This window comes from Tachysurus fulvidraco, chromosome 5 (genome assembly GCF_022655615.1).
Source record: "Tachysurus fulvidraco isolate hzauxx_2018 chromosome 5, HZAU_PFXX_2.0, whole genome shotgun sequence".
Classification (NCBI taxonomy): Eukaryota; Metazoa; Chordata; class Actinopteri; order Siluriformes; family Bagridae; genus Tachysurus; species Tachysurus fulvidraco.
Window position 1 is genome coordinate 13,797,066 of NC_062522.1, and position 22,558 is coordinate 13,819,623.

The 22,558-nt window shown below is 37.2% G+C and overlaps 2 protein-coding genes across 12 annotated transcripts in view; one reads left to right on the plus strand and one right to left on the minus strand.

The window, feature by feature from the left end:
- pkn2b (protein kinase N2b) overlaps positions 1–8,531 on the plus strand; it is a 42,841-nt gene extending 34,310 nt beyond the window's left edge. Inside the window, exons 12-22 of one of the 2 annotated variants that reach the window (XM_047813837.1) lie at positions 837–972; positions 1,152–1,288; positions 1,413–1,488; positions 1,634–1,725; positions 2,523–2,699; positions 3,564–3,626; positions 3,712–3,788; positions 4,760–4,902; positions 5,765–5,872; positions 5,993–6,073; positions 7,054–8,531. In XM_047813837.1, coding sequence (XP_047669793.1) covers positions 837–972; positions 1,152–1,288; positions 1,413–1,488; positions 1,634–1,725; positions 2,523–2,699; positions 3,564–3,626; positions 3,712–3,788; positions 4,760–4,902; positions 5,765–5,872; positions 5,993–6,073; positions 7,054–7,257 — 1,294 coding nt within the window. In that variant the 3' untranslated portion in view covers positions 7,258–8,531. Of the gene's footprint in view, positions 1–836; positions 979–1,151; positions 1,289–1,412; positions 1,489–1,633; positions 1,726–2,522; positions 2,700–3,563; positions 3,627–3,711; positions 3,789–4,759; positions 4,903–5,764; positions 5,873–5,992; positions 6,074–7,053 lie in introns of both variants that reach the window. The other variant, XM_027146979.2, reaches the window with a different exon arrangement.
- A 1,067-nt stretch (positions 8,532–9,598) lies between these two features.
- Positions 9,599–16,996, minus strand: LOC113643266 (kynurenine--oxoglutarate transaminase 3). Of its 10 annotated transcripts, none has more exons than XM_027147440.2 (14): positions 16,758–16,996; positions 15,941–16,029; positions 15,801–15,865; positions 14,876–15,020; positions 13,325–13,474; positions 13,148–13,234; positions 12,916–13,041; positions 12,704–12,824; positions 11,843–11,919; positions 11,625–11,714; positions 10,509–10,695; positions 10,326–10,399; positions 10,139–10,225; positions 9,599–9,846 (listed from the first exon to the last, which is right to left on the minus strand). In XM_027147440.2, exons 2-14 carry the CDS (start codon positions 16,025–16,027, stop codon positions 9,790–9,792), a joined length of 1,353 nt encoding a protein of 450 aa, XP_027003241.1. In that variant the 5' UTR covers positions 16,028–16,029; positions 16,758–16,996; the 3' UTR covers positions 9,599–9,789. The 10 variants fall into 10 exon arrangements, with proteins under 10 accessions (XP_027003241.1, XP_027003245.1, XP_027003242.1 ...); XM_027147444.2 differs by having other exon boundaries at positions 15,801–15,860; positions 15,941–15,975; positions 16,758–16,995; XM_027147441.2 differs by having other exon boundaries at positions 15,941–15,975; positions 16,758–16,995.
- Positions 16,997–22,558: the final 5,562 nt, after the last annotated feature.

The following is a 22,558-nucleotide window of genomic DNA, read 5'->3' on the forward strand; positions in this document are numbered from 1 at the left end:
ATGTTTACAGGGCAGCTGATCCCAATAAACTCCATAATTTGCTACATTTTCTTTAGCTTGCAAGTCTTCCAGATATAGCCATGTTTATCCAGGAAAAATGTTTGTGAAAATGCAAAGTGAAACGGGTTGCAACGCAAGTATGCAGTCGAGGGTTATGAGACTAGATTAAGGGGCTGAACTGTGGTTTTTCTGGCAGTCCTGGGATTTGAACTCTCAGCCTTCCGGACATTAACACAGAACTCTAACCACTATGGTTAATCACTCCTTCTTCAGTTCTCATTTAATCACACAAGCACAGACAAAGCTCACATGGCTACTCACCAAAATCACATGACCAGTTCAAGCAAACACTTTCCCTTGTTTGGTTGGCAGTAATGTTTTGTGGAACCTTTCCATCGTATGTCATCACCAATCATCGGTTTATATAAATTGCCACTGCATAGTACAGTGCTTCAAAATAATCATGGCCATGTTGCCTATTAACAAGGTGAAGAAAACTCGTATTTGTCTTGAGCTCGTAAATAAGATTTTATTATTCTTATTGTTCTTGTTATGTGATCTGTGAATCAGCACTGTAAACAATCACACACATACTATGCCCTTTTATTTGGTTCATTGCCAAATGAATATATAACCTTTTATTTTCTGACTGAATCAGATTTCCATGTGATTAAAGTCCCTCTCGTTATCTGCACTCGAATGCACTAAAGACATGTCCTTCAATGAGGCATCTGGTTTGACTAGAAACACTCCAGGCCCAAACGTGGCCAGAGGCCAGGACTAAAACAGAAATTGGCACATTGTCAGCAGTGTTGTGTTCTGACCTTTTCTCTCAGTGATCCAACCGTGACCAAATTAGACTTCGACAAAGGCGCCACTCCTCCTCCAAAACGCCACCCTAGCCCTTCTGCTGAGCTGGAAGAAGAGGAAGAAGAAACACCAACACAAGACAAACTCCCAGATAGGAAGGAGGTACAGGTAAAGTGTCGTAAATGTAGCCATAATACACAAAATCAAGCACAACATCAAATTCAGTTAATTAGATCTTTTATGCACTTGTGCTTGTTGTAATGGATAACACTTTTCCGTTATGAGGTTGTAATGGGATGTGTAAACTGTAGGCTTAATTTGAATTGTTTTATTACCCTCAGGATGCATTAGCCACGTTTGACTTCCTGAATGACAGCCGGAACAGTACAGTGTCCAAGCCGGAATATGACAATCAGGTGGAAAACGAAATTCAGCAGCCTGATCTGGACCTTACAGAGCAACAGCATATAAAACCAAGGTGCAATATACATGTGTTCTCCTCAGATTATAGCCACAGATAACAGCTTCATTTTTAAAAAAGGTATATTGATTTGAGGTTTGATGTGCACCAAGTCGAATCTTATTTATCCTGTGTTTTTTAGGGAAGAGCCGGACATCCAATTCAGTCTCAAAGACTTCTCTTGCGTGGCTGTCCTGGGTCGGGGACACTTTGGAAAAGTAAAAGCCATTTAAAAGCCGTTTAATGATAGTACATTACCTTACTGGATGTATTCTGTCTGAACAGTAGGCACAAGAATTATTTATGTTAGTTTTATGTTTGTGTTTGAGTTCATTGCCTTAGGTCTTTTTAATTATTCAACAGGTCTTACTGGCAGAATACAAGATCACTGGGGAAATGTTTGCCATCAAAGCTCTGAAGAAAGGGGATATTGTTGCTCGTGATGAAGTGGACAGGTAAGCTGGACCAGTCTGAGGAAATGGTTAAAATCAAAACTCCACCTTGCCGACATGCAAATCAATGTTTATTATTCACTTCATCAGCAATTTGTACACTTTTTGCTTTGGCTAATGGTTTTCTGCATTACCCACAATACCATGCAGCGGCCCAGCGATAGTGGCACCAGTGGGAATTTATCTGTACCTTAAGAGAGTTGCAGCAGCACATTAGTGTCTCCATATTTCTTACTTCCCTTCCATATTTGTACACTGGAAGCCAACATCAACAGCGTCATACACATCATCTCTTATGTCACTAACTATCCAAGCCACAGCAGAATGTTTTGCAGCTGCGGTGAACTTTGAGTTCAATGTTTGTGGCCTCCACTACTACTAAATTGGATTTCTCATTAATGCAACACTGAAAAAGTGGAAGAAATATATGCAAACTTTTTAGTTTTTATGTGCTTACTAGAAAAACCTGACCATTATCTCTTATGTCTGAGATGAGTGTATTTGTTTCCTAGTATTTTCCCCATGTGACCTCAAAGCAGCAATCATCTGAATTCACATCAGAGCAATAAAAACATGACATCAACCACCGAATTAACACCAGAATCAATATTATCAAATATTTCAATATAAAATAGGGACTCTCTTTCCTTGCCAACAAACTAATCTAAATTCAGAACATTGCTTAAAAAGCCAGTTAATTAATATCTTACGACAGTTGCTTATGCACTTCTTGCATTTTGGACGCTTCATGTGTGCCAGTTTTGCACTATGACAATGAGACGCTGCATTTTGTTCCACAGTTTGATGTGTGAGAAGAGGATCTTTGAGACAGTGAACAGCGTCCGACACCCGTTCCTGGTCAATCTCTTCGCTTGCTTCCAGACCAAGGAGCATGTGTGTTTTGTAATGGAGTACGCAGCAGGAGGGGACCTAATGATGCACATCCATGCTGACGTGTTCTCAGAGCCACGTGCTGTGTAAGTGACCACATTCACTACTGAATGAAAAAAAAAAACTGGAAACGTACAGGAATGTTTTGAAGGACGAAAGTGTGAGCAGACTATTGTCAAATGTCCTGTAATAGGGAATGCACGACTAGGCGGAAGAATATTTTATTTACCCAATTTATTGTTCTCTCAATTTATATCTCAAAGTCAGTGCTGTTGAGATTTGGTGACTGTGACGGCCATAGCCTAGGATTCCTATCATTTGTATCATCAGAAATATTAAAGGTGCATCTGTCAGAGAACTTTGTTTCTATTAACAGTGAACGGTTCCTCCTAGAGGTAACGCAGACACACAGCATACCAATTAAAATATCTCACAGAGCATAGCGATTAATGTCGTTTTTATTTATTTATTTATTTATTTTAACTTGTCCACCATCTCTAATTCCACTTTCCAATTTTTCCATTTCTTCATGTGGAAGATCCTTGCAATTTTGCAAAGTTGTTCATTTAAAACATAAGTTCGATATATCCACAGTGTTGTTTGGGTTTTGAGTAGGAGAGACTTTCAGTACTTTTTTCCTACCTTGTGCAAAACTAAGAAGCAAACTTCAGACATGAAACAAGCTTTGTCCTCGCATGTAATGAATGTTTTAAAAAGAGTTATGAGTTAAAACAGCATTATCTAGTTCTTTATTAAAAACTATAAAAATATCTGATGGATTCATTTACTCAGATAAGTGATTTTCCATAAGTTAATGTTTGGCTGCAGTCCCTGGCAGCGTTGCATCCAACAACTGGCCAGTGTATCAGCTCATTACTCATAATAGTAAAGAAATGTTATCTACTAATATGCTGCTTTTTCTTTCTGTATTTTTTTTTTTCCTGTTACAGTTTCTATGCTGCCTGTGTGGTCTTAGGACTGCAGTTTCTGCATGAGCATAAAATAGTATACAGGTAATGTTCATTCATCCAAATGAAATCTGAACACTTTACCTCTGAACTGAAATTCATCTGATTATGATCTCTTTTATTCCCCCAGGGACTTAAAGCTGGATAATTTGTTGCTGGATACTGAAGGATATGTAAAGATTGCTGACTTTGGGCTCTGCAAAGAAGGTAAGTGTGCTGTTCTGTGCCCTCTGGATTATCATGGCACCTGGAATACTTTTGAAAAATATTATTAAAAGATGTACTTAATGCAAACATTATATTTTTATTGTCAAATAAAGCCCATAATTAACTATAATGCCCGCTTTATCTCATAGAGCTCTGACCCTTTCTGCTTCTTAACATGAAGATTATCTTTCACATGGAAGTAGCAATCAGATAATAATATAGTAATTAATAATAATAATAATAATAATAGTGATCATAATAAAAAAGTAATTCTCCCAACTGTTTAAGATGCTTGGTGATCCATTTAAGCAATAACGCACAAGCAAAAGTATAGTTATACTGAATCACGTGTAAGGATGAGATCCGTCCTTCTGTATTAAGCCACTGAGTCGAGCAATGTAGCTAATCACAGTCATGCTGTGAAATTCAGTATAACTGCATAATATCGAGTGCAATTATTTCTCTTATACAGTTTCATTAAAAATTAAGTCATTTAAAGTTCCGTACATTTATCTAATCAAACATTCTGTTTATTGCAGAAATTGATTCTGAAGAATCCACACTCATTTCGGAGCATGACATCTAGCTGGCTTGGCAGCTCTCATTGATATTCGAAGCCAAAAGTTAAATTCCTGAAGAGTATTGTTTGCCAATTCTGCTGACAATTACTGACTGACAGACAGACAGACACTTTAAAGCCAGTGACAATGTGAATTTCCCACTGGGATGAATAATGTAGTAATCATTAAAGGAAGTGGAATTTTTATGTATCGAACAGAGACGAGCAGAACGACACATCGTGAAATGTTGCAATGCAGATATAGGAAATGACTAGGGTTAACTTGTACAGTGTGGGTTATACCACAGGCCTGGTTTACTCTTGAATCAGAAGATGTGGACTAATTGTTTATGAAGGACATGTTCTGTAACACTGACAGTGTATTTGTCTGTTTCTCTCTTACCGTGTATAGGAATGGGCTTTAGAGACCGTACGAGTACATTCTGTGGCACTCCTGAGTTCCTGGCTCCTGAGGTCCTGACAGAAACATCATACACACGGGCTGTGGACTGGTGGGGTTTGGGTGTGCTCATCTTTGAGATGTTGGTTGGAGAGGTGAGGAGTTCACTGAAATATTTATCAGGAAACAATCACCAGAGTTTTTCATGAGGCTTAATGGAGAAGACAGATCACCTTTATTAATAATTGGCAGTGTACTCACAACATCATAACAGCTTTACAGAAACGTGCTTAAAGGCTAAGGGCAAGGGGAATGAGGGCCACCAACACTGTGCACTAGCAGTCAAACATGTATTTTTGGGGTATGACTGTCATGATTTTAAACTCATGGTATCTTAAGTATGTAACCTAGTGAACCAGCATTAATGTATTCAGTGTTAGAGATTTAAGCACTTATGTACGTCGCTCTGGATAAGGGCGTCTGCCAAATGCTGTAAATGTAAATGTAAATGTAAATGATTCATCAGCATATAAACGTAAAGTCTGAGTTGTTTACCCATAAATTGATATGATAAATTCCGCACAATGTCCTGGAGAAACTCCTGTATTAAATGATGAAAGGGAATTACAATAAAGTTTAAAAAAATTTCAAAATGGCAAACTTGTAGACATTATTTAACTAGTAATAGGCTCATTAGTGTCACGAAAACATCATCATAACGCTACCTATTAAAGGTTATGGAAAAATGACCCACTCATTCTAGCCAATCAGAAATAAGTATTTTTCACAGCCACATTATAATAGTGAATATTAGATTAAACGTATGTAGCTAATACTAACTTAATAATGATGATACACTTCAGCCACCTCTAAGCTGTATCTAATTTATTTCTTATGCAACTGATGTTGCAAATCTAGTGTGTAGTATGTGAGTAAATGTGTATTCAGTTACATCACAAATGACAGCAACGTAATCTCCCTGACACTTGTTTTTTTTCTTTCTTTCTTTGCCTTTAGTCTCCATTTCCAGGTGATGATGAAGAGGAGGTATTTGACAGTATTGTCAACGATGAAGTCCGTTACCCACGATTCCTCTCCACAGAGGCAATCTCCATAATGAGACGAGTACGTTCCCTTATAACCCAAACAGTGTTGATCATTTCGAAAATGGTGATTTCATTTTTGATATTTATGTTGGATCTTGATATTTTATGTCTGAGTACTGTTCTATTCATCTGTCTACAGCTGCTGAGGAGAAATCCCGAGCGACGGCTTGGTGCGGGAGAGCGAGACGCCGAGGAAGTGAAAAAGCATCCGTTTTTCAGAGTACGCCGAGTTTAAATTTCACTTTCTTCACCTGATATAAAACACACCGATTAGACACAGCAGAATGAAACCAGACTGCCATCTACAGACTGTGCACTTTTGAATTATTATGAAAATATATTCAAATCAACAGAACCTGAAAGTACAGAACCTGAAAAAGGATTGTTTCGGTCATTAATGTTTAGATACTTTATTAGTATGATGAATTATTATAGTACAGTGTACCCTGCGATGTAGTGTACTAAGAAGAGCAATATAAGCAATTAGAGTAAAACTCAAATAATGTATAATAATTGGTTTAAAATATGATGTTGTGTGTCTGCACGTTGTGTCTGCAATTTGTGTGTCTGCACATTGTGTGTGTGCGTCCTCTGTGTGAATTATAGCAAGGTTTCCGATTTATTTTATACTCCACTAACCTACAGGTGAAGGTTGGAAAACTCTCACTCTGGAGGCTACAAACAAAACATGCTTCATTATCAGAAGCTGCTGTAGCATTCTGTGAAATTTCGCTAAATTTAATCTGATGATTATTATTAACCTAATTTTCTGTTTTCCTGAGAGGAAACCATGCAAAGCACCTGCCTGGTATTTTTTATTGCTCCTCTGAAGACGAAAGCCCAAATTCTTGCTAATGGTTCTAATATATTGCACGTTTATCCGTCTTCCTGAATTTCTAATGTTTCCATTAATGTGTCTGCACTCTATATTTGTGCTATTGATCTCCATTTCAACTTTTATTATTCTCTGGTGTTCCCTTTATTGTGTCTAAGTTCTGGCTTCCATCTCACTCCATCAGTCTGTTCTGTTCTTTGTTCTCATGTGTTTCCCCCCCCCTGTTTGTTCTCCTCCTCTTCAATCATCTCTTCTTTGCCTGACTTTTTTTTTCCTTGTTCTGTTCTCTTGTTCTTTTAAGGGTTTTTTCCCCTTTTCTGTTTATTTTCTCTTTAACTTCTCCTTCTCTCTGCTCTCCCCACCAGAACATGGACTGGCCTGCTCTATTGGCTAAGAAGACCCGGCCTCCGTTCGTCCCCACCATTAAAGGAAGGGAGGATGTTAGTAATTTTGACGACGAGTTCACTTCAGAGGCTCCGATCCTGACCCCACCACGTGAGCCCAGAATCCTGACCACCTTAGAACAGGAGCTCTTCACAGACTTCGACTACATCGCTGACTGGTGTTAGCTTTTCCAGCTGACCATCAACAGTCCACACACACTCAATACTGTGAACCAAACAGACAAACGAGGCTCACTGTCCGAGCCAGAGGATGTCTGTGTAAGGACCCTTTTCCTCTCTCTGCTCTTAGCCATGCCAGCTGGCACTGTTTTTTTCCCCCCCTTTTAACAGAAAATATTTTATAGTCTTTCTTTCAGTTTCAGTCACAGTAGTTCAGCAACATTTTTTTTTTTAATTTGTCAAGAGCACTGGGATTATTCATGAGTCGTCTCCACAAGTTCTCCTCTTAACCGAAGTCCTCTTTTGCTGGCTGTTCCGAGAAAACACTACCGAACTTCTGTTCCAAGCTAATAATGTGCTCATTTCTCAGAAACACACAGTCTAACCAAGTGAAACACTACAGAAGCGTTTTTGGAAGCTCATAGACAATCCCCATTTTACAACACTTATCTTTTGATTCACATATTTATTTAGTGTCATCCTCCCACTGTGCCTTCAACTCGTCACAGATCGAGGGGCTTCCAGAAAGTCAGCATCAGGTACTGAAAACCTCCAACGCAAACAGCCAAACCGTCTCTTTATGCAATCTGTGGAGTCCTTGGCTAAGACCACCCAAAAGACCAACTTCATTACAGACTGAAATGAAGAAAGAAGTCCATTTTTTCATCTTTGGTGGTTTTCAGATTTAATTTCCACTTAAACATGTATTCATATCATAACTGAAAAAAAAAGTGTAACTTATAGTTTTATATTATATTTTTAGGAAATTAGCATCTTGGATCTGCTGTATGGTATGCATATGTGCGTGTTTGTTTTTTTTAATGAATTTTATGGGTATCATTAAGGAGAGGGCAGCTCAAATAACAGAGCAATCATAAACCTGACAAATGGAATGTAAAAATGTATATTCATCAAAAAGAACACAAAAGTGTATATTTTTGGCAAATGGATATGCCAAAGTAGCCTGTATTTTTAATAGTCTGTTTTTAAAATGAACATAGAGTGACTACCAGATCTCTCCTGACATTTGGTCAGACATGTTTTCACACAGTTTGTGGTGCTGTGTGCCAAGCAATAATCTTTTGAAAATCAGGAAGCGGACATTTGGGCATTGCCCGGCGTTTCTGGTGGATGTAACACCTGGATCCAAGTGTCCAGTTCATGGACTGCTAATATGCAGAAGACTCGTCCCCTCTGTCAGAAGGAGATCTTATGGACTCTTGCCAATGATTTCACTCTGTGTATCACCAAACCTTTTTCAAATACACTCTGTACCCACATCAGTGTCTGGTCTCTGTCTCTTCCTCGTTGGTAAGGGCTGTTGAGGAATGTATGCACAGAATAAACAGATGCTTTGTTTTTGGTGAACAATTCAGCATAATTGACGGTGACTTTGATGCTCCGTTTCTGTGCGTCATTTTTCTATTATTTCCTGGACCGCTGAAAACACAACAGCAATAGACTGCAGTAAATATTAGTTATGTTACTATGGACATTGTTTGTGCCCCCTGACATCACATACAGCAGCAGGTAGGTGAACAGGGCCAACAATCCAGTGATGTATTTATCTTCCTCTCTGTGGTGTATTTGTGAACTTTCAATTCTCTAAATCTCAGATCTAGTTTAAACCCAGTTTACTCCCAGTTTGGTTAATTGCCAATTCCCACACACTGACAAGCTTTGTTCTATCAGACAGCAGCTATTGACCTGAAAGTGTGACTGCTAACATGTGCTTCCCCTGGTTCCCACTGCTTCTTTTCCAACTGCTACTCATGATTCCACACTCTAATGAACGTCCTAACTGCCCTCCTCCACATGCATGAACTCGCAGATGCCTAGTTTTTTAGTGGCACTGGGAGTGACAAGACACTTAATGGCTTGTGAATAGTATTTAGCTTTCTTTTTCAATCCATTAAATATTAGTGACCTATGGTGTGATGTATAACTAGCTGTGCATAAACTTATGAAGGGTGTGTCAAGTGACACAAAGCTTAAATTCGAGAATCTGAACAGTTGTTAAGCAGTGACACCCTGGACACATGTCTGACAACTAGTCACAATGAAATCAACAACATCAGCAGGGCCACAAAAAATAAAACACTCCGCAAACAGATGACTCAGCAAATGTTGTAAGCAAGACCAACAAACTGCTTGACTTTAATGCCCTGCATTCATCCATCCCAGTTTATGCCTCAGAACATAAAATGGACTGAAAACAAGCTGGTAGTGCTGTACAATGCCATCTAACTTGGACCTGAAGTACAGTACGTTTTCAGTTGTGTAGAAAGCTACTAGTGAATCTTTATTATACATAACATCTCCAAGAAATTACACTCTAGAAACCGTCCAGTGTGAAACCCTTTAATCAGTTTTTCAAATTATTTTCAATTCTCAAACCAAACAAACACACAGTACACTCTGTAAATACAGGAGACTACATGTAAAGGATAAAGAATATTCAACTGCAATAGTATGTAAGTACAGGAGCCTCAGGAGTCGAGCTGGTACAACTCTAACCTGTTGCTGTAACGTCCGTGGTCAGGCTTTGTTCCAGTTCTTCAGAATGACCTCAGCAGCGTCCAGTGTGCTATCTTGCTGTAAAGGAAAAAAATAAACACACCCCCTCATTGGAAACCATTTTCACACCGATACAGTAAACCTATTTACTTACTACTAATGGCATTTAAATGACATTGCGTCGCTTAAAAAATGCTTAATACTTTAAAAGCACAGAGGTATTCTAATAATCTTTGAGGTGATCTAGACGCAGTCTGCACAATGTTAAACTGGTACCTATAAATGTCTAAGACTTCAGACGATATTTAGAGTAAGAGTGAAATGTTAAGACATTTATGGCCAGTGAATTGCGTTATTATATTCCTCCTACCTTAATGAAACACAGTCGGATGTATTTCTCAAACTGCTTTTGGGACTCCTCTCCGCAGAATGCTGTTACGGGAATGGCTGCCAGTTTCTAAAAAGAGAATATATTTAAGAATAAATCTAGGAATAAATTTGTATCGGCATAATTGTGAAGAATTCTGTTGAAAACAAAGCACTGCTGTCAGTCACACCTTCTCCTTTATCATCCACTTGACAAACTTGTAGTCATATGGCTCGTCACCTTCCACGCCTGAAAGATCCTGATCTACACAGGAGTTGAGTACAACACGATGTAAAAAAGATTATAACGTTCCAAATTTTCAAAAAGCTGCTTCTCATATTTGAATCATTTTTTCAACATAATATTTGCTCACTGAGGGCTGTGATGTCGGCGAGTATAAAGTAGCCTCCTTCAGGAACTACAGGACACATCCCGGCCTGCTTCAAAATGGCCACCATTCGGTCTCTTTTTCCCTCCAACTCTGTGGCTAGGGAGGAGAAATAGCAGTCAGGTTGCCCCATTCGCTCACAGTCATGCAGGAGTCCACGTGCAACTGCCTCCTACAGTATTTCCCGAAAAAGAAGAACGAACAGTTCAGTACAGTCATGTTCAGTCCAGCTACAATGTATTGCTGAGTTACTGTGAGGAAGTGTGCTGGATTTTCCAGACAAGAAGTCACAACTTATTACATTTGACAACCTTTGAAACAAATTATTAAAAGATTTCTGTACCAGACATTTTTGCTCTGCCTCTAAACAGCACTCATGTATGTGCAGTTTATTTTTTGCCTGTCACTTTAGTGCAAGGTCTATGCAGGTGCTGTATTCACAAGAATTAGTGTATTTTGCTCTCAGTCCTCAGCAACTCAGTGTGTTGACTTTAGCCATGTCTGGTTTCCTTGGCATGCAAATATTAGGTTAAATCCCTGTCACCTTTAACCATGGGAAAAACTTTCAGCATGTCCACAATAATAGTTTAATGATGAGGAACATTCTCATTTTCAAAAAAAGAAAAAAAAATGGCAGTGGCTAAACATCACCAAGTATTAGAAGTACAACAAGTGTGTTGTTGTCAGTCGAGACCAACATCAGTCTTTTTGGTAACCAGCACGTTTTGTCGGAATAAAAATGTATATAATAATTATAATAATAATAATAATAATAATAATAATAATAATACACCTAACAAATAGTTTCTTGTTTTTTCAGGCCAGGGACCCTTTCTCAGATGTAAGCACACAGCACTGTTTAATGTTTAATCTTATTAATACACTTCTATATTTCAAAGTTGTTTCTCTGATCAGTTCCCCCATGTTCGTGCTCGTCTGCCAGCACATCTCTGATGTTCAATAGAGCCAAGCCAAAACATTCCTATTACTTCTGCAGTAGTGCACTTACTACAAAACCCTAAACCATGGGGCTTATTACAAATATATACATCCCTTCACTGTAGGGATAAGACTGCATTGTGTATGCTGTGTAATACGTGCCTGTAGAGGGGTTGCACAGGTGTACAGTGTGTTCTGCATGACAGTTTGGAGGTGTTTGACCAAGTGCTCAGGCCCTATTGACCAACCCAGCTGAAAGCAAGAAAAAAAAATCAAAAAGTGTAAAAGTTCAGGCTTTTCTGTATTACTTACTGTACATAAAATATAATATTAAAAGTAGGGATTTGTAAGAAAAAAGGAAAGTCATCTCTGCTAATTACCTTCCAACCTGTCACACTGAATGTTTTTCCTGCGCTGCCAATAGTAATGGTTCGGTCCCACATGCCAGGAAGTGTCGCTATACACAGAGAGGCAGGGCATAATGTTTACAGCTCCTGTTCACATCACATTTATTCATTCGGTTGGCACATAGACAAACCATGTTGGAATCCAATCTATAAATGTGGAATAAAAGATTTCTGGGCATGTTGTACAAGGAGAATGATCAATGCTGTGGTGGTAACATCACATTGTTGATTATTTTCCTGGAACCTTTTATTCCTTAGAGCGAATAAAATTCAGCTTTATTCCATCTTAGTGAATGAGATATGGGCTATAAAGTGTATCATCACTATATAGCTGTCTACACGGGATCGCTACTCACCTGTATGGTCAAAGACACTATATGGTCTTGGGAAGAGATATTAAATACATCATAGTTACCTACAATACCTGCATTTTTATTCATTTCTTCATGCATGTACTTTTAGTCAGATGATCTGGTAATGAGCGGTGCAGAATGGACACGGTACTACAACTGAATTCCATGAAGTGAACTGTGAATGTTTTATAGGTGGCTTAGTGCTTAGCATGTTTGCCAACCATCCAGGGTTGGGGGTTTTATTTCTGCCTTGGTCCTGTGTGCACAGAGATTGCATGGTTTCCCTTGTGCTTCAGGGGTTCCCTCCCCTAGTCTAAGGACATGCAGGCTGACCGGCATCTCTAAATAAACGCTATTGAGTGTCCCTAGTTGATTGTGCCCTGTGATGGGTTGTCACCCTGTCCAGGGTGTCCCATGCCAGGTTCCCCATGACCCCGTGTAGGATAAGTGGTACAGGAAATGTATGGATGGAACGCCATACCTATCTTCACATGCTCATGCCCCTTGTATATGATCCATTCGTACACCTCATCGCTGAAGCACAGTGTGTCGTGTTTGATGCAGAGATCTGCAATAGCCTGCAGCTCACTCCTGCTGAACACCTGTTTATCAACACAAAACAGCCAGCAGCAACAACATGAACAACACGTTACAGTGTTTATAATGAACTTCTCAATGAGAAATTAGCCTCACCTTCCCAAGGGGGTTATTGGGAGTGTTAAGAACAATGGCTTTTGTTTTGGAATTAAATTTACTGGCAAGTTCATCCTGATCCAGAATCCAGTCTGCACTGCTGATGTCTGCCTTCTTACTGGATTTCTACAAGATATAATGAAAAAATCCATGTTAAATTGTTTTATTTGTCATATTTATTTATTTTTTAAAATACAAATGTCTTGCAAAACATCTAAAGAGGGAAACTCACAAGGCGAAGGGGTATTAAAACCGGTTTGGCTCCTGCCATTTTAGTCATAGGAACATAACAGTCAAAGAAGGGTTCAATTATTATAACCTGGATCGGGACAGGATAAAGAGCGCTGTTACACCACAAGAGCGCGCAGTTGAGCTTTTAATGAATTGCAAAAATGTTGAGCTGTTGTACCTCATCTCCCTCTTCCACAAGGCCCTGAAAAATGCTGAATAAAGAGCCGTAGCCTCCCACAGTCACAAGTACCTCTTTAAATGGGTCGATCTGACGGTTGTACAATTTACTGTACACCTGAGACAGGGCTTTGACCAGAGCTGGGTGACCCTGTTAAAATAGATCATTATTAATCCTGATCAAAAAGCACACACACACACAGTTTTCTGTAATGGCATCATTTTCCCAGAACATGAACCAAAGCAGATTCTGAGGCATTAGTATCAGTTTATGGGACGATCTTGAAATTTCTATTTCCTGCTTTCAGTATTTGATGTATAATTTTCTGACAGACAAGGAGTTTGAACTAATAACCTTCCATTCACTGCAGTAGAACATTTACAGATGAGATGTCACTGACCATAATGAGCAAAGTTCACTGCTAAAAACAAAAATCTCAACAAAACAAAAATTGAAATTAAGGCCAGGTTTATACATTATATGTACAAGATACAACTGCACACCCAAGATTTCACACATATTCTGTGTTCCATCAACATCGGGGTGAGCAACATGACCGAAGTAAATAATAATTCTCAAAGACGTTTCAGCGATACACGTGTCATGATATATACAATAGTGTTACATTTTTAACTTTAATAAATGGTGATAATGTATTTCTTGTTTACAAAAATAGCATTTTTATTTGTAATAAATAAACTATTAAAAATGAACGATACAATTTTTATTTTATATATAATGCATCAATTTCTCCAGTTTGTTACTATTTATATTTTTTTTAAATAATACAAACAAATTACAAATTCTAGAAAAGCATAATGTGATATCGTTTATGCTGTATTGATCTTATATGATCATATTGCCCTGCTCTATTCAGCACATCTAAATGGTGGGCATGGTATAGCTCAGTGTGACATGACCTCCGCCAGATACTAAACAAAATAAGGATGTGTTTCATATTGCACAGTGTGTTTCCTATGTACTGTTTTAGACTAGATTCTAGTTTCTTTCAGATGAATAACATTTTTTAAATGCCATAGTTCCTATTTGAAAAAGAACTTCAATCACGACATTGGTTTAAAACCTCATCAATGGGTTTAAAATGTCTATTTTGAACCAAATATAGAACTCACTAAACATTTTACAGGTTGCCCTGGACAGACTAAGGTTTCAGCTCTGATGTGCCATCTAGTGGATGCTACTTTTAATCTTCCGAATGTACATTAGGTCTATAGGTTAGTATGTGAACAATGCAGTTCCCACATGCGCATATTTACTGAGACATCAAGTATGGACCTAAGCAGAGCCGCAGCTAGTTCCTATAAATGGTGTCGATTCAAATCCCATGACTGTCAGAGAACCACCACTGCATCATGCCTGTTTGCTAATGCTGGAAAATTACCAGAGGCATAAATATAATCACAATTATTCTGTGGTATGTATTTTGGTTCTCAGTTAATCTTGTAAAACAAATGAGATAATTAAATGTGTAGAAATATCCTGAAATAACATGTTCTGAAATGGAAAAAAAAATGATCAAGAGTGTCATACAAAGCCTCGTGTGTACTGATTGAGCCGGTCCACCATTACAGCCTGTGCTAGACCAGCTTTCACGTAAGATGGAGGGGGGATGTCTGGGTAACCTTGACCGAGATTTACGACAGAGGGATCTGAAGCTATAGATGTCAAGTCAACCCTGTAATGAAATAGCAGCCATGAAAGCAGCAGAGATCACATTAGTTCAGGAAACATAACATTTTCAGTGGATTCAGAAAGTATTCACAATCATTTGGTTTTTATAGATTTTACATGGATCGAGTGTACTTCTCAGACATTAAGACGCCTGCATATAATAATCCACAACCAATCAACTTGTATTGAGCAATAAATCTTGGCCAAAATGATAAAATCACTTCTAAAGCTTTGAATGGTCCCAGAGTCACAGACTCCATCTATGTAATATAGAAGGGTTTTGGAACCACTAGGACTCTTCCTTGAACTGCCCGTCAACCAAATACATTTACCAGGCTTAAATGATCTTGGACAGTGTTGACCAAAAACCTTATGGCCAAAATTCTAACAGTGTTTTTGAAGTCCACTGCAGATATGTGAACAAAACAAGCATCTCAGAAACATCCCAGCGACCAGGCCTTTATGTTGGAGTAGCTAGATGCAAGTAAAAGATATATAGCAGATACTGCGTGGCACTTGAGATAAAATTTTAACTCGCTGGTCTAAACTCAAAGAGCTATGTCTGGCAATCCCAGAGAACTGCTCATCAACTGGCTAATATGTCCTCTGCAGTAATGCATGATAGTGGCAGCATTGTTATATAAAGGTGCTTATGAGCTGCAGGGACAGAGAGACTAGTCAGGATTGACTAACGTGATAAACTAACGTTTTCAGCATTAATTCACTCTATTACATCATAAAATGTGCAAAAATCAAAGAGCTCTGAATAGGCCTCTTTACTCACCATATGTTTTTGTGTAGTCCTTCTATCCTTTTTGTGTTCTTGTGTTTAATCGATGCCATACTGTACTGAAAGAAAACACAAATTCATCAGAATTTTCAAGAAACACCTAATAATACTAAACGAAAGGAGCTCATGCTTACGTGTGTGGAGGAGAACTTCCTTGTTGGATTAGACTCTAGAAAATAATAAACAGATCTGAAGCTATGTTGTATGCACCTGATATACATGTCTGCAAAAACAGTAGCAGAAATGAAACACATCAGTATAGTGAAGATCAGTACAAAAGGTGTTTAAGTTAAGCCTGTTTCGATATTTAGGTACAGTTTTGTTTTGTTCATACAGTATCAGAAAACAACATCCAAAACCCACCACTTCATAATGTTCTGAATGTAACGAATATCTACAATCTTATTGTTAATGCTCACTCTTTATCAATTACAGTAACTTATATTCAGAGTAAGTGAAGGGTGAAGCTTTAATTGTATTAAGTGAAGTAATTAAGTATTTTTAATTGTATTAAGAGTAATTAAGCTTCACTTAATACAATTAAGCTTCACTTAATTGTATTAAGTGAAGCTTAATTACTCTTAAACAATTACTGAGGATATGAATTTGAATGAATAAATAAATGTCTGTAACATTAAATAAAAATGTGCTCATGAAACCTTACTGTGTAGTGTGTCCAAGTATAGTACAACAGCAGGAGTAAATAAAATACAATTCTTTTGGTTTTGTAGGAAAAAGAGACTTTGATCACCATATATTACTGAAGAAAGGTGCATATGGTTACTGAGCAGTTTTACTTTTACTTGCTACTCACACATGCAGTATTACTGTTATTAATGTATTGAATTATTCCAGCACTACTAAATAACTGTCTATCAACCTAAGCTAACTCAAACAACCCACATACGTGTTCGTCAACACTATTTATTAAGTCTCCTGCAGTAAACTTACCCAGCAGCTTCCCGAAGCTCACCGTTTCTTACGTTTCTCAAACACGTCATTCCACGTGACATAATGTACTTTTGTACCTGTTTAAAATGCGCGGTCGATTTAATACGGTTGATTTTGTGCGATACACTTCATTCACAAAAAATAAATAAAAGAACAAAAAAAAACTATTAAACATTGGATAAAAGATAAAGTATAAAGTATTTGTTCAAGTATAAACAGCACAACGATGACGTCAGTTTGATGCCGGAAGTGAATTTTGCGCACACACATTATTTCACCTTGCAGCGACTTTTAAATAAATTTACTGGGTGAAGATTAGATTTAGTTATGAAAGTAATGATGTTTTCTTCTCTTTTTTTTAACCACTACTCTGGTTAAAATTGTAGCCGATTGTTATAGGTTACAGGGTTATACACCGCACGCACGTGTGTGTAAACATCATTTAATAAACATATGCAGTAACTTCCGGTCACGTGTCCAACTCAGGGGCGATTTTCTTAGACTATACTGAGGTATACTGAGGCTGAGGTTACTCTTCATAAACCTTTCAGAGCAATAATAGCCTGCTTTTTTATTCTACTGTGGAAAGCATTTAATTGCTTTGGCCTTTGCTAGTTTGAAAGCAGGGTTTGTATTTTGGCAAAACTCTTTATGAGATCAGTTAATTATGTCTCAGGCTCAGTGAAGAATGGAAGGTTTTTCTCTCTGTTGTATAACACAGAGGCAACTTTGATTGTTTTATTTGCCTTTCCACAGGAAATTTCCCCTGTATTTTTTTCTAACATATTATTCATATATAACAAATAGGATAAAACCTAGACCTATGCATTGCACTAATTTCATGAACAGACTTGAGGAGAAAGTGATCTAGGACTATTTATTCCATGTTTAAAGTCCCTGGGCCCTTCAGTATGACTCTTTCTACTGTCATTATTTGGCTATGACTGCATAGCTATGTGCTTTATTTTATGCACTTTTAGCAACTCAATCATTAAGATGTTGTGTCTACATATTTTTGGTTGTGTTGTGTAAAAAATGTAGGCTAAAATATACAGTGGGCTGTTTAATTATTATGTTTTAAAGCTCACACGGGGTTTATGGCATAGGCCATAAGTCTGACACATGCAACTGAATGAGTGTACATAATGATGGGAAAAAGTCATTAAAAAGTCTTGAGGTGAGTTTTAGGGGCTGTAGCCAACCAAACACTCGCACCTAACAAAATATTTATGAGGGACAATAAAAGGCAGAATTATTATTATTATTTATTTGTTTGTTTTTGTGGGGGTGGGGGCAGTTTATTTCTAGTATATTTTTGTGTATGAATCCCATGTGAGCCTGGAATAGAAAGCACACAGTTTGATCTGAAATTTTACTACTACACTGGTCAACATCTGCTGCAACTTAGGAACTGTTCAGAAGTTCAAGAAAGTCTCTTTAAGATTAAATTAAAACAACAAAAATGGTTTTAGTTTAGTTTTTTAGACTGTCAGACCTTGATCTGGCCAGCTAGGGGTGAGAAGGGGTGTATTTGATCTGCAACCATGTCTAGTTAATAACATCCACATAAATGCCAGGAGCCAAGGTGTCCCGGCGGAATATTGCTCAGAGATTATCAAAGTTATCCAATACAGTTATTCAATGTTAAAGTTATGTCTATCGGCTTATAGGTCAATTATACTATATTATTATACATTTTACATTGTAATAGTATAATTTATATATCTTTACATACACAAACAGACTAGTAAATTAGTTCAACAATGCAGGGAGGCTATCTAGCAATGTTGGGGAATATTCTACGCATTTCAACAACATTAACAGGACTCGGTTATTTGTATTATTCAGATATCACACATTTTTGGCTAAACTATTCAATTCCCCTGATAATCACAAACAGTATTTTTCTATTTTTCTACATTTGTCTTAATGGGCCTGACAATTGGCTGACATATTGAATATGACATTAGACAGAAAGAACATTAAATTGCTATGCAGCACTCCTTCTATCCCTTGTAAGTAATTCCACTTTAACGCATGCGCACACACACACACACACACACACACACACACACACACACACACACACACACACACACACACACACACACACACACTTAGACAGATTAGACACCCTGATTCACAGCAGATCATAGTGGTGAAAAAGAAATTTCCATAAAATACCTCTAGGAAGATGTAGATGTTTAAATTTTAATTGAACTATGTTTCTTTCTTTACAGGCAGAATAAACACTAAAAGCTTGAATCTATCTAGCCAGGACAACATTATAATTAACCTATGATATTCAATTTTATATTTAATACAAACTTATAGTGGTGCCAGTGGGATTTAACAATCATTTCAGCTTTATCTAAAAAAGAGCAATGCAGCAGGGTTTTAGATTTTTATTTGTCCAGCTGTAACCTCATCAGCCTCATTTACTTAGCTGTCCCTAATTGAAATAAAAATTGTATTACAATAGAAAATAATTTGAAATAGAAGCATTTTCACTAGTGCTCTCAGACTTGCCAGTGTACTTCCACAGCTTTGGCATTCATGATGATATCACCATTAACACCATCACCATCACCACTTGCTCTTTTGTCTTTAGGTGCTAACAGCATCAATATCTCTTACGTTTGAGTTCATTTACATTTTTCCTGTACTTAAATCTTTGCATTTATTTACTTTTTCATTTATTCCTCTCGCCAAATTTATAAGTTGTACCGTTACAGTTAATTTGCCTACTTTTATTTAATACATTTATTATACCACTGATTTATTTATGGATTAAATACATATAAATCCTGAAGGGTGAGATCTAATGGATTATCCCAGCTCTGCTGGCCTTTAGGGTCTATTTATCAAAATTAAAAGGAATTCCTAATGCCTCAGATTTTCATTTTCTCTGTGGTACTTAATTTTTAATTGACTTCCAGTCAGCACTGAATTGTGAAAATTGCTCTCTGTTGAGATGAGGGCTTGCTGAATGCATTTGGCAGCTTACAGTTTTTTAAAAGGCTATATGGATTGTAAAACTAGATATTGTGGTTTTTCTTCTTGATTAAGACAACACTGGTAATAATGTGGTTTTTTACTTGTTTTTATTCCTAGTTGTGGATAATCAAAAGAGATTTGTAGTGTTCATTACTGAAGTCGGAAAATTTATTGCTAACATTGTACCTAATTAACTATTTTCTGCTGGACTAGTAGCATACAAAGTGGTGAGGAATGCTCAGAAGCAGATCATTTTACTTAGTGATGTTGCACAAGTTTCAAGATAAGAGAGCTGGGTGTTTTAATGCTATAGTTGGTGCGAATGTACCCAGAAAAAGGAACTCAGCTTCATATCATCAATTGAAATTCACAGAACTCTACAATGAACCATAATGAACCTTGAGGAAGTTAAGTGAGCTGTACTTTTATGGGGGATTCCTGCTTTTATCAAGCAAATGTCCAAGTCTAAGCAGGAGGTGCTAAGGGTTTTTGTTCATTGAAGAACGTATCCTCCACATATTCAAACAATGATGAGTTTACTACAGTCCCTTCAGTTCAGAGTTTACTACAGTCCCTTCTGAAGATTTTGTGTACAATAAACAAACTCAACTCATGTAACCCTGAACCATTTGACCTACTTGCAGCTTCTCGCCTGCAAACCTCAAAATATATTAGTGATGATCTTAAATATTGAATAAGTTCAGTTTGCACTATGAAAAACCTGCAGGAAATCGACCGCAAAGGAAACAGACTCAAAACAACTGAAGAAACCATTATATTTTCCAGTACTTTCCAAGGCTTTTTATATCACAGCTAACATGCAACATCAAATACATCCTTGTTCACACAGGGGTTTTAGGAACCATAGAGCTTCACCTGAACTCTGAACTCTTCAAATCTTCACAATGAATGTGAGTCAGTGTGATTCATAACAATCCGTCTGCTATCCCAAATGAAACATGAGCCCTGGAGTGCCTGCAGGTCTTAAATATCTTCAACAACACTATAAGTGACTCATTAAAATGATGTTTGAATTTTTTTAGATTATATACATATTTAGCTACATTATATACTGCAAGTGACAATTGTTGGGGTCCAAGCACTATTTTAAGGAATTAATAAAAAAGACTTTATTGTAGTCTGAGTATTAGCTGACACAAATTTGTTAATTAGGAAAGCTTTCGTATTTGGTAATGGATTTTTACAAGCAATGGATTTTAAAAACAACAATGTTTAGGAATGTTGTCTGTATGTTAAGTAGTAGTTTATAACATAATCTAAAAAGAAAAAAAAAGGTAGGCAAACCTTCAAACCCTCAAACCTTTCAAATAAAATCCATTTGATTACAATTGTCAGTCCCAGGCTGATGTTTTTTCTTCTAATAGCTTTGGATAAAGAAATATATATGTGAATTTCTATAGTATTTGAAAAGCCTCTCATAATAAACCATTGTTAACCATTGTTCTCATAAATAACCATTGTTATTGTAGCCTTCCTTTGGCTGTGGATCAAGGCTAGCTTAATTACAGACTAAAATGATCTCTTGTTGCTAATAAAACCTGATTATACCCATGATTGTCTGACTAAGACCTTTTGTACAGCTTTTCTAAACTTAGTAGTTATTGATAGGTATTGATATATGTGTACATATATAAATACTGCATTTAGGAAAGCTTGAACTTTTGTTCCTTATAGACTTATGCTCTTACAAATGGGCTTTTCAAATGCAAGACACTACAAGAAACATATTCTTGAGCTGGATATGGTCCTGGTGGAGAAGCAGCTGAGAGTGTATCTGCCCAACTAGAGGAATGCCAATACATAAAACCAAATGGATATTTAGTGGATGAGAGGATCCTGAAGAGACCAGAGGGACAAGAAAGAGTGCTTTCAGTAGATAGGGAGGGACTGTGTGCTCTTACAGACTGATGGTGGAGGTAATTCACATAGTTGTAACCCAATAATCTGACACCAAATCTGGAGACAATAGACTGACCTGCATGTGTATGCACTATGAATCTGACTTTCCGCACCATGGTAACTTGCTTCACTTTTGTTTGCACAATCATTCTATAACTAAACAGGTTATATTGTTTATATTGGGTTTATTCATTTGATGAATAGATAATAGAGATTTCAGTGTGACAATAACTTTCTGCATTTTTCAGACAATCAGAAAGCCATCAAATTATTTTCCAATCAATCACATACTGCACATGTACAGTATTGGCATGCTCTGCCATAACACTTAACAAATTATAGTCAGTATAAAAAAAAGTATAGTGCTGTCATCTTTGGTAGCTATATGTGTTTGTCTGTTATATGCCATATGAAGTACAGGTATATCTTCTACCGCTTCTATCGTGGATGAGACAGATTTAGTGAACATTGAATCTATTGCTGAACATTTTATTTGGAAGTCGATCAGCATCCATGACTTTTTAGTATGCTACATATATTATTATATTGTTTTTTGAATTCTCAAATTCTGTGCAGAAGGTGTTCAATGAATATTCTATAGCAGCAGCTCTGAAAATAAACCTGGCTGCATTGCAAATTCATGCACTACATGCACTCATTGTAATACATCATGGTGTTTATAGTAACAATTCATTCAAGTATTATAGTAAGATTAATAACAGACTAATCAAGATTAGTCTGGAGGAGTTTCCTTAGACCTCCCAAAACATGCATTGGCTATGCTGAATGGGCCATAGATGTCATTCAAGTGATTTATGAATGAATAGATGAGTGTACACTCACTAAAAACCAGTTTACTGTGGGATTTTTATGAATATTTTCCA

What these genes read in the sequence shown, in the direction of transcription:
- LOC113643266 (XM_027147436.2), bottom strand. Translation starts at nt 16,582, where the DNA reads ATGCACCTTTCTTCAGTAATATATGGTGATCAAAGTCTCTTTTTCCTA. An exon ending in GGACTACACAAAAACATATG is followed by an intron (nt 15,021 to 15,800) that starts GTGAGTAAAGAG and finishes ATTTCATTACAG; the next exon opens with GGTTGACTTGACATCTATAG. An exon ending in CCAATAACCCCCTTGGGAAG is followed by an intron (nt 12,825 to 12,915) that starts GTGAGGCTAATT and finishes GTTGATAAACAG; the next exon opens with GTGTTCAGCAGGAGTGAGCT.